Source organism: Mastigoproctus giganteus, chromosome 6, assembly GCF_048544385.1.
Source record: "Mastigoproctus giganteus isolate SK-2022 chromosome 6, ASM4854438v1, whole genome shotgun sequence".
In the NCBI taxonomy this organism is placed as follows: Eukaryota; Metazoa; Arthropoda; class Arachnida; order Uropygi; family Thelyphonidae; genus Mastigoproctus; species Mastigoproctus giganteus.
Window position 1 is genome coordinate 205,413,039 of NC_143580.1, and position 16,187 is coordinate 205,429,225.

The following is a 16,187-nucleotide window of genomic DNA, read 5'->3' on the forward strand; positions in this document are numbered from 1 at the left end:
TCCAGAAATTTAACTGCAATAAAAAGTTTCCATCCAGAAATTTACCTGCAATAGAATGTTTTATTTGACAGATTCACTTATTTATTTACTTACTCTCTGGATGATATTCCCAATGATTATATAATTGAAACAAGCAATTGTTTTCAAGCTCTATTAAAATTGGATGAAGAAATGCTGCCTGAGGATATTTGGGAAAACACAAAAAGCATTATTAAGGATTCAGCAAACATACATTAGAGAAAGGAAAAAGATTAGGAAGCCACTTTTAAACTTATTAAACACAAGAATTGCAAAAGCCCAGAGTGTCCAAGGAAACGAAAAGTATCAGAAACTAAGCAGTCATCAAGCACTGTTTAAGCCAGGACAAACAGGATTATATCAATCAAAAGTGCAAAGAAACTGAATACCAGAACAAATGAAACAACACTAAGAAGACAGCAAATTTTTAATGTTTTTTGTCTTAAGTCCTTAAGACAAAAGTTCTGTCCAAAACTTAATGTAATTAAGAACTCCAAGGGCAAAATTTTAACAGAGTAGATCACAATTAAAGGAAGGTGGAAAGAATACTGTAAGCAGCTCTTCATAGCACCTGCTGACACTAATGATCTGCCATCCTGTTTTCAAGAGTGTGAGGAGGAACCAGTTCCACTGAAAGAAGAAGTCGAAGAAGCCATCAGAGGAACTGCCATGTGGCAAGTCACCTGGAGTTGATGAAATCCCAGCAGAATTGATTAAAGCTGCAGATGTAAAGTGCACTGAGTTTTTATATAAAATGATTGTAAAGATTTGGAAAATGGGACAGTGGCCATCAGATTGGAAGAACTCAATGTTCATTTCCTTCCCAAAAAAAAAAAAAAGGAGATCTGAAAGTTTGTTCAAAATATAGGACTATTAACCTAATTTCTCATGCTAGCAAAATTATTCTTAAAATCATACTACACAGAATTTCCAGAAAAACTTGAAGAAGAAATGCCAGAAGAACAAGAAGGTTTCAGAAAGGGCAGAGGAACCAGAGATCAGATCTTAAGTCTACGTCTGATTGTTGAAAAATGCAAAGAATTCAAAGTTCCAGTCATTTTGTGTTTTATTGATTATTCAAAAGCATTTGATTGTGTTCGACACAAGAAACTCTGGAAAATGATGACTAATATGGGATTCCCAATCCACATAATTCAGTCGATTAAGCTACTATACCAGGTACAGGAAGGAATTGTAAGAACCAACATGTGAAATAGACTTTTTCAAAATCGGTAAAGGTGTCATTGCAAGGCTGCATTTTATCACCTCACCTTTTTAATCTTTATGCTGAAGATATCATGCATCAAGCTTTTGAAGATTTAGACACTGGCATCAAGATTGGAGGACTGAAGATAAACAACCTTCATTATGCAGATGATACTATGCTAATTTGGAATTCCAAGGATGATCAGAAAGAAAGTCTGTGGAGAGTATGTGAAGCAAGTAAGAAAAACGACTGTTTCTGAATGTGAGTAAAAATAAAATTATAGTGATTAGTGATAATTTCAGTTCCAGCAAAGTGAAGGTTAACGGGTAAGATATCAAAGAAGTTGATGAATATGATTACTTAGGATCAAGAATAAATAAAAACGGTGACTGCTCAAATGATGTAAAGAGAAGAGAGGCAATTGCTAAAATGTTAGTCACTCATCTGATGAAATTATGGAGCGATCTGCCCCTAAAGACGAAACTGAGAAACATTGATTCGATAATTTTTCCAGTTGCCACATACGGATGTGAAGGATGGAATCTGAAAAGAGTTGACAGGAAGAAAAATGTGGTGTTACAGGAGAATACTGTGTATTTCATACCTTGATCGAAAAACAAATGAGTGGGTATCGAATAAAATTCTTCTTCATAGCATCAACAGAAGAAAACTCAAATTTTTTGGACACATAGCAAGGAAGGAAGGATAATTTTCTGTTGAAGAATATAATGGGAGGAAAAATTGAGGGGAAGAAGAGCAGAGAAAGACCACCTGCAAACTAGGTGGAAGCATGGGATCAGTGACCTTCTGGGTATGACAGTTTGCGATGTCGCTCATAGAGCACAAGATCGTGCAGTTGGAGAAAATTGTTGGTGGCCATAACACTCCTCAGAGAGCTATGTGATTGGAATAAGATCATAATTTGTATAATCATAATTTGTAAAGACAGATCAATTATTTTTAGAATGTAAACATATATAAAAATGGTCATACTGGACAATACCAGGTATGCTCAAAAAATTCTGAGGCTAGTAGTAGCACAGAGTTCATTCACTAGGTCGTGGTAGAATACAATCTGCTGAATCATTTGCTATTTATTAAAACTAAAATTGACTACATCATTGGCATGGTCATGTATAAGAAGAAATATGGCTTCAATTTGAAGAAATATGATATCTTCAAATGGTAGCAGAGCTTATGCATTGAAACTTATTGCCATAACCATGTAGTTAATTCACTGTAGCAATTGGAAAGAACTAACAATAACATGTGTACTGTGCTCTGTAATTTGTTTTTTAAAAAAATGACAAGTGTTAAAGAACAAAGTACATAAAGTTCTGTTTCAAATTAGATAAAGCTGCTGCAAAAATCTATGAAAAGCTAAAATTTTCTTCTGGAGGGGAAAGAATAGGTAGGACTCAAAACATTTGAGTGGTTTTCAAAGTTCAAAATTGGAAGGCTTTTGGCTGACAATGCTGAAGATTCAAGATATTCATCCTTATACAAAATATATAGAAATGCAATAGAAATTAAAGAACTTACTCACAAAAACATTTAACTAAATACGATTTAGATAATGAGGTGAGAATCTTATATGCCAAAGCAAGGTTTGAATGTGCAACAGATTGCCACCAAATGTGCCTCATTTGGTAGTAAATGTTACCTCATCTGTGATTAACTAAGAATTTTGTTAATATGTAGCAGGGCTTCCTGAAATCACTATGGAAAATCATTATTCCTTTCCAAGGTCCTTGCAAATGAAGGAGCATAAATTTTCAAGTACAAACCTAAAATAAAGTAACAGTCCTAATGTTATTTCCTAACTTAACCTTAAAGGTTAAGTTAGGAAATAACATTCTAATTGTTCTCAGCAGTTATGTTATTTTCTAACCAAACCTTATAGGTTAGGTTAGGAAATAACATAACTGCTGATGGTTTCCTAACTTCGTCTGTCACGCTGACATGTCAATCAATATATCGTTTTCAAATTCTACTGCCACTACTGATAACACACACCATCTGTTTACCAAGAATGCAGGGAGAAACTGCGGTAGGCAAACCAGTTTGTCAGACAAGTTTCCCATGCTGGCTTATTATTATTATTAGCTACATGGTGCGAGGAAGCCTGAGGCTTATGCTGCACCAGCCAAAAAAAAAAAAATATTCCCCAAGTTACCCTGAGAGAGAGAGAGAGAGAGAGAGAGAAAGAGAGAGAGAGAGTCAAAAGTAGAAGGGAATCACCAAGAAGGGTGTGCCAAGCCTATACTCACTAGATGTGAGCCCCTGGGGCTTTCTTTACCTTAGATGCTTTTCACACAGAAACAAAGTGGGGCACATGTAGTAAGCAATGCAGTGAGCGTTGCATTCAGCTGTGATTCCGCTGCGTTTGACTGCCATTTCTTGTAAACCAAAGCTGAATCGTGCATAAGTGAATTCGGTTCGTGTTAAATGTGACATCAATTCCCTATTTATAAATCATATGATCGAATTTGTGTAGTGTAAACGTGTGTTATATGAGGACTGACTGTACAAAGCACAATGATTTGTTTCAATGTTTTGACAGAATTCATCCCAGGGGCAAACTATGAATCAATATTTCTATAAAGATGTTCCATAATATATGTGGGAAGATGTGTGAAAATAACACAATAAATGATGCAACAGGGATTGTTTTCTCCAATATAACAATCTGCCTGATCTCTGCATCAAACACACACACACACACACACACACACACACACACACACTGAAAAGGTCAGAAGTTCCAGTACATATACTGAAAAGGTCAGAAGTTCAAAAATTAATATTAAAGTCAAACAACCAACTTAAATTAAGACCTTACAACTTTGCTCTCTGATTATCAGTTAACTTTCCATTTAAAGCAACGGTGATTTAAATCATATACCTTACTGCAAACCAGAATATTACATTACAGTTAACCCTCGTATAAAATGGTAGTTAGGTTCTTTTAAAAACTTGTGTAGTGCGAAACCGTGTTATATGGGACTAAGAACCAGTACAAAAAGGGGAGTTACGTTCCAAAAGCTAATAAAAATACATCTTTTTTTAAAACTATCATAAACTTAATTTTAATTAAAAATAATTGAACAAACTGTGATACATACAGGGTGATTCACTACCAGTGCGACAAATTTGCAGGAGGTGTAGGGGGAGCACAAAGACGAATCGGAATCACATAGCATTGCATTGCAGGGTCCGAAATGCCTTAGTCATGCGGTAGAGGATGTTGAACGGGAGGTCGCGTGAACAGCGAACCCGCTGGAAGTCAGCATTTGCGAACCGGTTCCGGAGGCAGTAGGATGGACGAGTATTCAAGCGCGGTTCCGGAGGCAGTAGGATGGACGAGTATTCAAGCGTTGAACTGGCCGACATGCACCTCGCGTATGGAGCTACGTGCGCCCGTTACAGTCCACAGGCGCGCCGCTCTGCGCTTGTACCAGAAACATTTCCCCACACAGGCGTGCTCCTCATCATACGATTTTCGCACGTGTGCACAGAAGGTTATATGTGAGGCTGGTTGTTTCACGAGAGGTACCATGAATCAAGAGCGAACGACGAGGATGCCAGACAATGAGGAGAATGTCCTACATCTTGCAGAAGGCAATCCGAGTATGAGTACTCGAACGATAGGCCAACGATTGGGTATTTCCCAATCCACTGTATGGAGGATACTGTCACCAAACCAAATGAGTTCATACCATCTGCAACGCGTCCAATCATTGGAGCCTGAAGATTATCCACTCCGGAGGACTTTTGCTACTTGGTTTCTTCAACAGAAATGGTTTGCAAATGCTGACTTCCAGCGGGATCGCTGTTCACATGACTTCCCGTTCAACGTCCTCTACCGCACGACAAAGGCATTTCGGACCCTGCAATGCTATGTGATTCTGATTCGTCTTTGTGCCCCTACACCTCCTGCACGTTTGTCGCACTGGTAGTGAATCACCCTATATATGTCAGATAATGTATGTTCATTTAATTTTCTTCCTCTTCATCACTGATAAACCCAATCAAACAAGAACGTTTTCTCTGTTGCAGAATATCTTCACCTTCAACTTTCTTCTGCAGCATCTAGATTTCATGTATCTCACATTAAAAAAAAACAGTAATCTGGGTTTGTTTGCTTTTGCTTTTAAATTTCTATGGCTAAGGGTTTGCTTACTTCCTTTGCTGCCTCCTTTAATATAACGGGATAGATCCCATTCACCCCAGGTGCATTTCTTATGTTTATCTTCAACAATTTCTCCTCTACTTTGTTCTCAGTTATTACAAAATCATCTAGCTCACTGCCAGAGTTTAATGCACCGCTGGCATTCTCCTCCCTGCATAGCTCCTCATGTGCAAATGTAGATGCAAAATACTCATTTAGTTTGTTAGCTACCTGAGCAGGATCATCAACAGGTGAACCATCGATATCCAGTAGACCAATCTGATTCATTCCCTTCCTTCCAGAGTTTGCATAAGTGAAGAACTCTTTGCTGTTTTTCTCGTAATCTGCCTTTGCCTGCCTAACCACCTTTGTGACTTGGTTACAGACCTGCTTATATCTATCATAGGCTTCCATGTCACCTGTTAATTTATACGTATCCCATGAATTTTTCTTCTCTGCCACATGTCTCATTAGTTCATCTGACAACCATTCAGGCCTAAACCTTGAACAATATTTCTTAGTTGGTATGAAAAGCCTAGTAGCTTCCAAGATTAATTCTTTGAATGCTTCCCCCATTTAGAATTTTCTGTTGGTAACATCATTAGTTTGTCCCACCATATAGAATTTAAATACTGTCTCAGACTCCTGTAGTCGCCTTTAAAAAAGCAAAAACCCTTCCCTTTACCCCTAATAGCAGTTACCTCTTTGAGTAAATCCCACTTCAGCACACTGTGATCACTGTCACCTAGTGGTTCCTTTATCTGCAGATTCTTAATGCATGAGGAATCACTACTGATAATCAGATCAACAGTATTACTTCCTCTAGTTGCCTCCCAAACATGCTGCTGTAGAAAACAATCATCCAATAAATCCGCAAAAGCCTTGCTAGTGTGTGAGTAACCTACCCACAAATTCCAGTTGATATCTGGGAAATTAAAATCCCCCATTATAAGAGCAATTTGACTGAATAGCGATTTCACTGAATAGCAGTAGAATAACCTATTAACAGGTTACTCTATTGCTATTCAGTGAATCATGTGATGATTACACAAAGCTGCCTTGTATTCAATTCTAAAAATATTTGTACAGTTGGAAAGGTCTGTTTTGTTTTTTATCTCAGTATGTACAATATACAGTCAGATCTCTATATAATGAAATAGATTGTTTGCTTGAAAAACTGTTAAACAGAAATTTCATCATAGAGAAATATGACTTTTTCAACAATGAAAAATACTGTAATTCAACATTCAGAAATATAGTAAAAGATGGAAAATAAATCAGAAATAAGTGGGAATGAATAAATTTTCTAATATTCTTAACAATTAGTTTATTAAAACATATATATTAAAAATGACAACGTACATTATGGCGCAGAATATATTAGTAAACTTTTAAGAATTATTTCATAAAATATTTGTTTATTTTTTTTGTTGCACACTGGAATTTACTGTCCACTGTTGATAAAAATGTTTGCATTTGTTTAAACACTCAGATATATGTTCTGGCACATTTTGTTCACACTGAAGGCCTCGAAGCAAAATTTCAAATGCTGCCAACATTTGATATTCGGTAGATTTAATATTGCCCACATTTTCATCCAACTCATTGCTGATATTGTCACTAGTTCTTTGAATATTCTTCAAATTGTTGGAGTCAGCTACTATGATATCATTATCAACTACTAAAAAATTTGTCACGAACACTTTCTCCACTGATCAAACCTCTCACTTTGATTTCTTCCCAAGGTTGCTCAATTCGTTTTAGCAAAACCTGCTTTTGCAAAACAATTCTTAATCTTTGTTTCCGTTACATCTTGACTCCACACTTTAACCAACTCTGATATGCACATCTGCAAATTTATAGGTTGGCTGGTTTCTATTCTCAGTACAATTTTTTTCAGTATGTGGCTTTGGTGGTACATTTTCATATTCTTGAATTCTTGGTCAAGGCATTTCATAGACTTAGTCCATTGGCTGCAGTTTAGAAGAGGTATGCGGAGGGAAGAAAACAAGCTTCACACTTGTAAGTTTTGAAATTACTGAGTGAAGATGGGCAGGGCAGTTGTCGACAATCAGTGCAATTTTTCTGTTTTCTTTTATCTTTCTATCAAAATTTAAAATCCAATGTTCAAAAATTTCACTTGTTATCTAAGCTTTTTTGTTGTAGTCCAACTCTTTTACAATTTTACTCCTTTGAAACATCGTGGTTATTTACTTTTGCCTATTTTTAAAAGCTTCAGTTTTTCATTTCCAACCATATTTCTACCAACTAAGACTGTAATTCTCTCCTTACTATTTTATCACTGCGTGTAACTACCTGCGCTCGAAGAGACGGAAAAGCTAGAGGCTTGCGCCTGCAGTGCCACCATCTTGTATATGCAGACATTACCTAAGCATTTATCACCTTTAAAAGTTCGAAGTGTCTTGTTTGGCAAACATTTGAAAAAGACTGTTTCATCACTGTTGAATATGTCTTTGGGCTTGTAGTCCTCCATAATTTTTTTAAACTGTTTCTTTTCAATGGATATGGTCTTCTTCTTCCACTACAACTCCACTTTCACCAGAAATTACTTTTTCGAGTAAGCCATGGCATTTTTTAAATTTGTCCAGCCAACCAGATCTGGCTCAGAATGTTCTATGCCCCAGAAAAGATGTGTACTCCACAGCCTTTTCTTTTATCAATGGCTCTGATATTGGCATGTTTTGGTCTTGAATCAACTTCACCGACTTAATAATGGCTTCATCTACATATAATAATCGATATATAATCATACCTCTCTCTCTCTCTCTCTCTCTCTCTCTCTCTCTCTCAGGGTAATTCTGAAATTTTTTTTTGGCTGGTGCAGCATAAGCCTCAGGCTTGACTGGGTCCCATTTCCTCAAACAGTTTCAGAATGTCTGACACACTACTGGTAGAGATACCAAATTTTGGAGCATTATTTTTTATTTTTATTTTTTTTTTAAACATCCCGATCTATGTGAATATGTTTGAATCTTTGCCAATGGCTGTGGATACATAGATAGCAGTTGACCAGCGTGACTTCTCTGTTCTATAGATTTTACAACAGTAAAATTATGCAACGTTTTAGCTCTTAATTCGTGCTCTTAAGAATTAATCCCTTTAGCTTTTAAGAGCTAAAGGGATTTAGGTATTAATTCATGCTTGACAATATGTACCCAGGTCTATCAAAATTAGTTCGTTATATGGAAATTGTCTTTGTTATACGGAAATTATTTTCAATGTAAGGGCCAGGGGGAAATCAAAAAATTCGCTAAATAGAAAAATTCGTTATATGGAAGTTCGTTAAAGAGAGGTCCGACTGTATTTTGAGAAGTTCTAAAAATTCCTTAAAAATCGGTGGTATATATTGTCTCGTCTGCTAATTGACTAAGGATTTTGCCAATGTGTAGCACCTTCTGAAATCACTATGGAGAATCATAATTCCTTTGCAAAGTCCTCAAATGAAGAAGCATAAATTGGCAAGTGAAACCTTAAAATAAAGTAATGGCCTTTTTCAATTCCTTAAAAGACAACTTGCACAGTACTAAAATTACTTAAAAATATTAACATAATTTGAAAATTTTGCAGTAATACTCAAAATCATGTTCTCGTCACTGTCTGAGTATTAATAATGAAGGGAAAAAATCATTTTTAAAACTTTCACATTAAACTATGCTAATACCAAACTATACATTACAATCATAAAATCTTTACATAATACTTTAAATTCATTTTGCATAAATTATTAAAGTAAATATGAACATCTCTTGAGTTCCCAACTCCCTAGACACAGAAGCTTGATACCCTGCAGTTTCTTTTTAACTTACTAAAACCACATATAAAATACGTAAATAAGAAATAGGAGTTGAGAATTTAACTGGCTGATGATTATCAGGATGGTTTATATATTTTTTTTTAGTAGTAACTGAAAAAAAATAAATAAATAAATAAATAATTATTTATATAATGTTAGCCAACTGCATTTCAGTAATAAAATGCAGTTGGATTAATGATACATACTCATCATAAAAGTTACTCTGCAAACATACACTGCAAATAATGTTGTTTACCTTTCGAATATCATCACAGGTTGTTCGATCTTTCTGTAGATCCTCCATTTCTTTTAACTTATGTTCCAATTGGTCTCTTAAATCAAGAGCACTTTTATTTGCCTATATAAAAGAAGCGTTGTAGTATGGAAAGCATTTCTGATTTACAAGTAATAAAATTTAATTTAACTTTTCCTAGAAATATATATTTTACAAGACTTTATAGATTACATTGCTCTTTCAATATTTAAAATAGCAAAGGTTATATGGCATAGTAATATATCAGTAACACTGGAGACTAGTTTGTCCTTCTGGGTATTTTGAAGGACAGCAGAAATTTAACTACCACATCAGTTGAAATAACTATGACATTCGAAATAACTGCCAAATGCAAAGTAAAATAGGCTTAAATCTTGCTGTAATTTCCTGATTTATAAATTTCATGCATTTCTGGGCAGTAATTTAAGTAAGAAGTGTTTTCTCAATACATATGATGACATAGAGAGAGAGAGAGGATGTCTGTTAAAAAAAAAAAATTTTTTTTTTGGCATGTATGCTCATCTACAATACACTGTTTTGGTATTATTTATTCATTCTATACGTTATATCTATAGTATAATCTCATTAATACAAATTGTTTATAAAATTAGTTTACAGTGAAACTTCTAACGGACACCTCTCTTTAACAGACACCTCTCTACAACGGACATTTTCAAATTCTCCAACTCACCTCTATTGGTTATAACGTGTTTGCAGCTTCTGTCTAGCGGATATTCTCTATAACAGACGCGGACAGGCAATCTGCACTGTTTAGTTTAGATTAGCACTTAATTTGATCTTCCCATAACGGACTGCGGGAGAGCTCACGGCCCTTTTTCTAGAAACATTTCTTCCACGTATTTCCTCAATTGTGTGTTTATTTTCTATTTCCGATTCTCTGAATTTTATCAAGGTTTACGTCGCAGTTCTAAACCCTTTTTCAAGAATTTTAAGGCATGTGTAAAACTTCTGATGAATTCAGTGTGTGCAGGGGGAGGGGAATTTGGTCGGCCTTTCGTCTTTTGAGTTTCAGTTTTCAGTTTTGTTCAGTGCCGTGTGAAGAGCATAATGTCTTCTTGTAAACATTTAACTTTAAAAGATAAAGTCAAACTCATTAATGCGTATGATCTGCAAAAAAATAGTGTTCGCAATCTCGATGCAAAATTCAAAATCGGGAAGACGCAGGTAAGCGACATCCTAAAGAAAAAAAAACGAACTGCTCAAACAATTTTGGCAACACGGAAATGATCAGGTTCAAAAATCATTCCCGAAAACTGTTGGACTTCAAATTGACAATGTTACGCATGAGGGGTATTGTCACGCATGTGCTAAAAAAATTCCCATTAATGGGCCTATTATTAGGGAAAAGGCTTTGGAGGTTGCGAAATCTGTGGGAGTAAATGAGTTCAAAGCTTCTGTGGAATGGCTAGACAAGTTCAAAACTCGGCATAAAATTTCTTGGAAAACCATAAGTGGTGAAGGTGGATCTGTTGATACTGGGGTTGTAACAGTGGACGGTCAAATTGGAAGAGTTATGTCGTGATTTTGAAGCTAAGGATATTTACAACTGTGACGAAACAGGGTTGTTTTTTAAAGCTCTTCCTGAAAAAACAATGAGTCTAAAAAACGAAAAGTGCCAGGGCGGAATTTCTAAGGAACGCTTGACTGTACTATTGTGTACAAATATGCTGGGAGACTTTGAACAACCTCTTGTTATAGGAAAACCACAAAATCCTCGTTGTTTCAAGGGCATAAAGTTGAATCTTTTGAATGTTGACTGGAAGTCTAATAAAAAAGCGTGGATCACACGAGATATCATGAGAGAATGGATAAGTCACTTTAACCAAAACATGATTCGTCAAAACAGAAAAATTATTCTTTTCATGGATAATGCTGCATCTCACCCGCACATTGAACTGTCCAACATTCAAATCGTTTGTCTGCCACCAAACACATCTGCAGAGTGTCAGCCCTTGGATTAAGGGATAATAAAAAAATTTAAACTTCACTACAGAAAACGTGTTTTAAGACATCTCATTCTCATTGCAAACATGAACGATGTAACATGTGCGAGTGACCTTGCAAAGAAAATCAGCATCCTAGATGCGATTCAATGGATTTCCTCTTCAGTAAACGCAATTAGAAAACAAACTGTTGTGAACTGTTTTGTAAAGTCTGGTTTCTCAAACGCAAAAATTGAAGTTGTGAACAGCAATGTCGAGCACCAAGAAGAACAAGAACTTCAACATCTATTGATAATGTACGATACTTCAGCTACAAGTGACCCTAGGTACAAAGATATAGACTCGAACCTCACTACAGAAGATGGTGCTCTAGAGATCAATGACATTATCATCGATATTGTTCAAGAAGTTCCTCATGAGGATGAAGAAATGGAAGGAGGTCATTCTGTCAAAGAACATATTAATGACGAACCACCGATGAAAATAGAAGAAGCGCTCATACAAATCAATCATTTAAAAATGTTTTTCGCCGCTGAAGAAGATACTGAAGGACTTTCGATGGTTTCTTCACTCCAAACAAATGTTGAAAACAAAATTATCAGCCGGAAGAAGGTGCAGAAGAAAATAGGTGATTACTGTATGTATTTTTCTTAAGATAAAGTCATAATATGCATAGCACAATTGTATGTATATTATTTACAAAAATATTGTGCAAAATAAGAGCATATATAATTTCACTGTTACAGGATAAATGTCTGTACATAAAGATATTCTTCATTACTAAATACAGTTAATGTGTATTAAAATGTCTTGTTGCTGACTCAGACCACCGTAGTTGCCTTTAAGAAAACAAAAACGCTTCCCTTCCCTTTACCCCTGATGGTAGTTACCTCTGAGTAAATCCCACTTCAGCACACTGATCACTGCCACCTAGTGGTTCCTTTATCTGCAGATTCTTAATGTATGAAGAATCACTACTGATAATCAGATCAAGAGTATTACTCCCTCTAGTTGCCTCCCGAACATGCTGATGTAGAAAACAATCATCCAATAAATCTACAAAAGCCTTGCTATTGTGTGAATGACCAACTCACAAATTCCAGTCAATATCTGGGAAATTAAAATCCCCCATTATAATACTCTCTGATTTACTGGCCCACTATTTCCCTGTACAATTTTTTTATTATACTCATCGGAGTCATTAGGCCTATAACACACTCCTACTTTCAATTTTGATCTCCCAATGCTTATGTCACACCAAACTGACTGGACACTGCACTGTCCAGCGATATCGACACTTCCTCGGATTTTATGTTTCTTAACTAATAGCATAACCCCTCCTCCCTTCCTTTCCTGTCAATCCTTCCTGTACGCATTGTACTCCACAAATTCCAGTTCTGCATTCCTTATATCTGTGTGACACCACGTGTCTAATATCCCAATAATATCTCCTTTTGATGTTTTGAGCAATACCTCAAATTCATCAGATTTATTTACCAAACTCCTAGCATTGGTGTATACGCTAGTATACATCCACCTGTTCCTATTCTTAGCTACCGTAACACAACTCATGTGTTTACTTGTACCACAATGACTCCCAGCAGTGTCTGGGACTGCTGGGAATAAATAACCTGCATCTAGTTTTCCAGGCTGCTGCTCATTCCAATAGAAGCAGTGCAAGAATCACTTTTACCTCTGCCAGTGGCTACTGTTAATCTATTAGTCCTTGTATCCTCCCCCCCAAGCTAGCATTTTTCCGACTCACCTAACACTGCCTCGATAGCATCAGCAAATATTCTTGCACTCTTTCTATTTGAGTGTATCCCATCCCTGTAGTCTCTCCAGTCTCTCCTGTTAACAAGTACAGACTAGGCTGAAAAAAATTCTACCCAGCCTTGCACAATCTTTCCAGGGTCGATCTAATCGACAAGGCTCTCATCATATACTCCCTCCTATTGTGTCTAGGCACATTTGCAGACACTTTTAAATTCATCCTTAATTCATGCCTTTTTTTCAACAGTGACTTGTATTTGTTAAATAATTTCACCGGTCTCCTACTCTTAATATCAATAGTGCCAACGTGTATAACAATATCACCTTTTGTGCCCTTAAAAGATGATATTCGCTCTACAACACTCTACAACCTTTGCCCCTGGCAGACATACACTGGTCCTGTTCCACCTATCCTTTTTACATACCATGTTCCCCATTTCTCTGACAATACATTCACCAACTACTAGTTCCAGTACAATCAGTGCAGTACAAAATTTGATAAGTTATTTTGGATTACTGCTATCTATATGCAGTACCTTGCATGTCAGCATTGAACGTTAACTGCCATTTCTTAGCCCATCTACCAAATTTTTCTAGATCTCGTTAGCATTAGCATTAGTTGAGGCATATGATGGAAGAAACCAAGCTTATACAGCATCAGCCAAAAAAAAAAAAAAAAAAAAAAAAACCCTTCCCATTTCACCCATCAGGTCACTCCAAATGTTTGTCTAGTTCAGCCTTAAATTTATTTAAGCTATCAACTTCCGCAACAACAGATGGAAGTCTGTTCCAGCAATCAACTATTCCAACAACGGATGGAAGTCTGTTCCAGCAATCAAAAGCAATCTGTTCCAGCAATCAACTTTAGCCCACTGGCTAAAGGAAAACTTCCGCACATCTATTCTACAACTGTCTTTCCTCAATTTAAATCTACTGTTGTTGTTATTTAGTTTTTAGGAGCATTAGCAACTAAGGCCATATTGCTCCAAGGATATATGGTGGCCTAAATCTGACTTTTCCACATCCTCCGTATTAACAACCCCGGTCTAATCAAGAAGCGTGCTACGCGCTGCTGTTCCTGCCCACCTGGCTATGGAGGCACCTAATTTGAATCTATGACCCCTCAGGTCCTTAATCTGAACAAGTGGAAATACTCTGTCAGCATTGAGCCTACTCAAACCATTCTAGACCTTATACACCTCAATCAGATCACCTCGGAGGTGCCTAGTCTCCAGATGCTGCAACTTGCAGACCTTAAGGCTTTCTTCATAAGAGCACCCATTTGTTCCTCTCACCAATCTTGTTGCCCTTCTCTGTACTCATTCTAGCAACTCCACACCCTTCCTAAAATGAGGCCTCCAGACCTGTATGCAGTACTCAAGGTGTGGTCTGACCACTGCCTTATACAAAGGGATAATCATCACTTCCTTGTCTCTGCTAGCAAAATTCCTATATTTCAATTCCAAAATTCCTAAATCTAGTACAGAGAAGGGCAACAAGATTAGTGAATGGAACAAAGGGTTGCTCTTATGAAGAAAGGCTTAAGTTTTGCAAATTACAGAGTCTGGAGACTAGGCATCGGCGAGGTGATCTGATAAAGGTGTATAAGGCTTTGAATGGCTTGAGCATGCTCAATGCCGATGGGATTCTTCCTCTTGCTCAGAATTATCACCTGAGAGGGCATAAATTCAAATTGAGGAAGGACGGATGTCGGATATATGTGTGGAAATTTGCCTTTAGCCAGCGGGCAGTTGGTTTGTGGAATAGACTTCCATCACTTGTTGTTGAAGTTGATAGCCTAAACAAATTTAAGGCTCATCTGGACAGGTATTTCGAACGAACGGAGGGGTGAAATGGGAGAAGCGGTTGTGTTTTTTTTTTTTTTTTTTTTTTTTTTGCTGATGCTGAATAAGCTTGCTTTCTTGCATCATATGCCTCTACTAATGCTAATGCTAATATTTCACTGATAAAACTCCATGACCTGCTCTGGCAGCCCATCTGCACTGTTAAACTTCAGTTGTCACTTCTCAGCCCATCTGTCTAACTTTTCTAAATCCTGTTGCAATAGCATACTGTCTTTACTGTCATTAACAATCCTGTCTACCTTTGTATCATCTGCAAACTTGGATATTAAGCCTGATATACCTTCATCGATATCATTGATAAATACACAAAACAACAATGGGCCCAGCACCAAACCCTAGGAGACTTTACTAGTAATGTGTCCATGTAATTCAGTGTCCATTTATTATCACTCTCTGCCGTCTCCCACTCAACCATCCCTTTATTCATTGCAGCAACTTGAGCTTAATGCCATACCTCCAATTTGTACAGCAATCCTCTATGTGCAACAGTATCAAAAGCTTTCCTGAAATCCAAGTTTATGATATCAAAATTATTTTTTTGCATCCAGTTCTTTTGTGACCACATCGTAATATCCAATCAAATTGGTCAGACAAGACGTCCGCTTAACAAATCTATGCTGTGTCTGAACAATTCTGCAGTCTTGTCTAGGTGATCCTTTATCACCTCTTTAACCAGTGATTCCAATATTTTACCCGGAACAGAAGTTAAACTAACACACTGTTAAGGTTTTCCAGGTCTATAATTATTTGTATCACCCTTTACACCCCCTTTGGATATTAGGGATACATTTTCACATCTCCAGTCCATGTCGGCCTCCCCTGATTCTAAGGATGCTCCCATAATTATGGCTTAGAGTTTGTTTACTTCCCTTGCTGTCTCCAAGATAACTGGATAGATTCCAGGTGCCTTTTTTATGTTTAACTTCAACAATTTCTCCTCTACTTTGCTCTCTGTTATTACAAAATCACTTAGCTCCCTGTTAGAGTTTGATAAACTTCTGGCATTCTCCTCCTTGAATAACTCCTCATGTGTGAACGTAGATGCAAAATACTCATTCAGTTTATCAGCTACCTAAGCATTATCATCAATAGTCACACCAT

General features: G+C 36.7%; 1 protein-coding gene across 10 annotated transcripts in view; it reads right to left on the reverse strand.

Annotated features, from left to right (window-relative positions):
• Positions 1-16,187, reverse strand: part of LOC150084898 (uncharacterized) — a 437,743-nt gene that overhangs the window by 77,745 nt on the left and 343,811 nt on the right. For all 10 annotated transcript variants that reach the window (XM_090376690.1, XM_090376694.1, XM_090376693.1 and 7 more), the window contains one exon: positions 9,467-9,568. In XM_090376690.1, the coding sequence (XP_090232816.1) occupies positions 9,467-9,568 (102 nt within the window). The remainder of the gene's footprint in view (positions 1-9,466; positions 9,569-16,187) is intronic.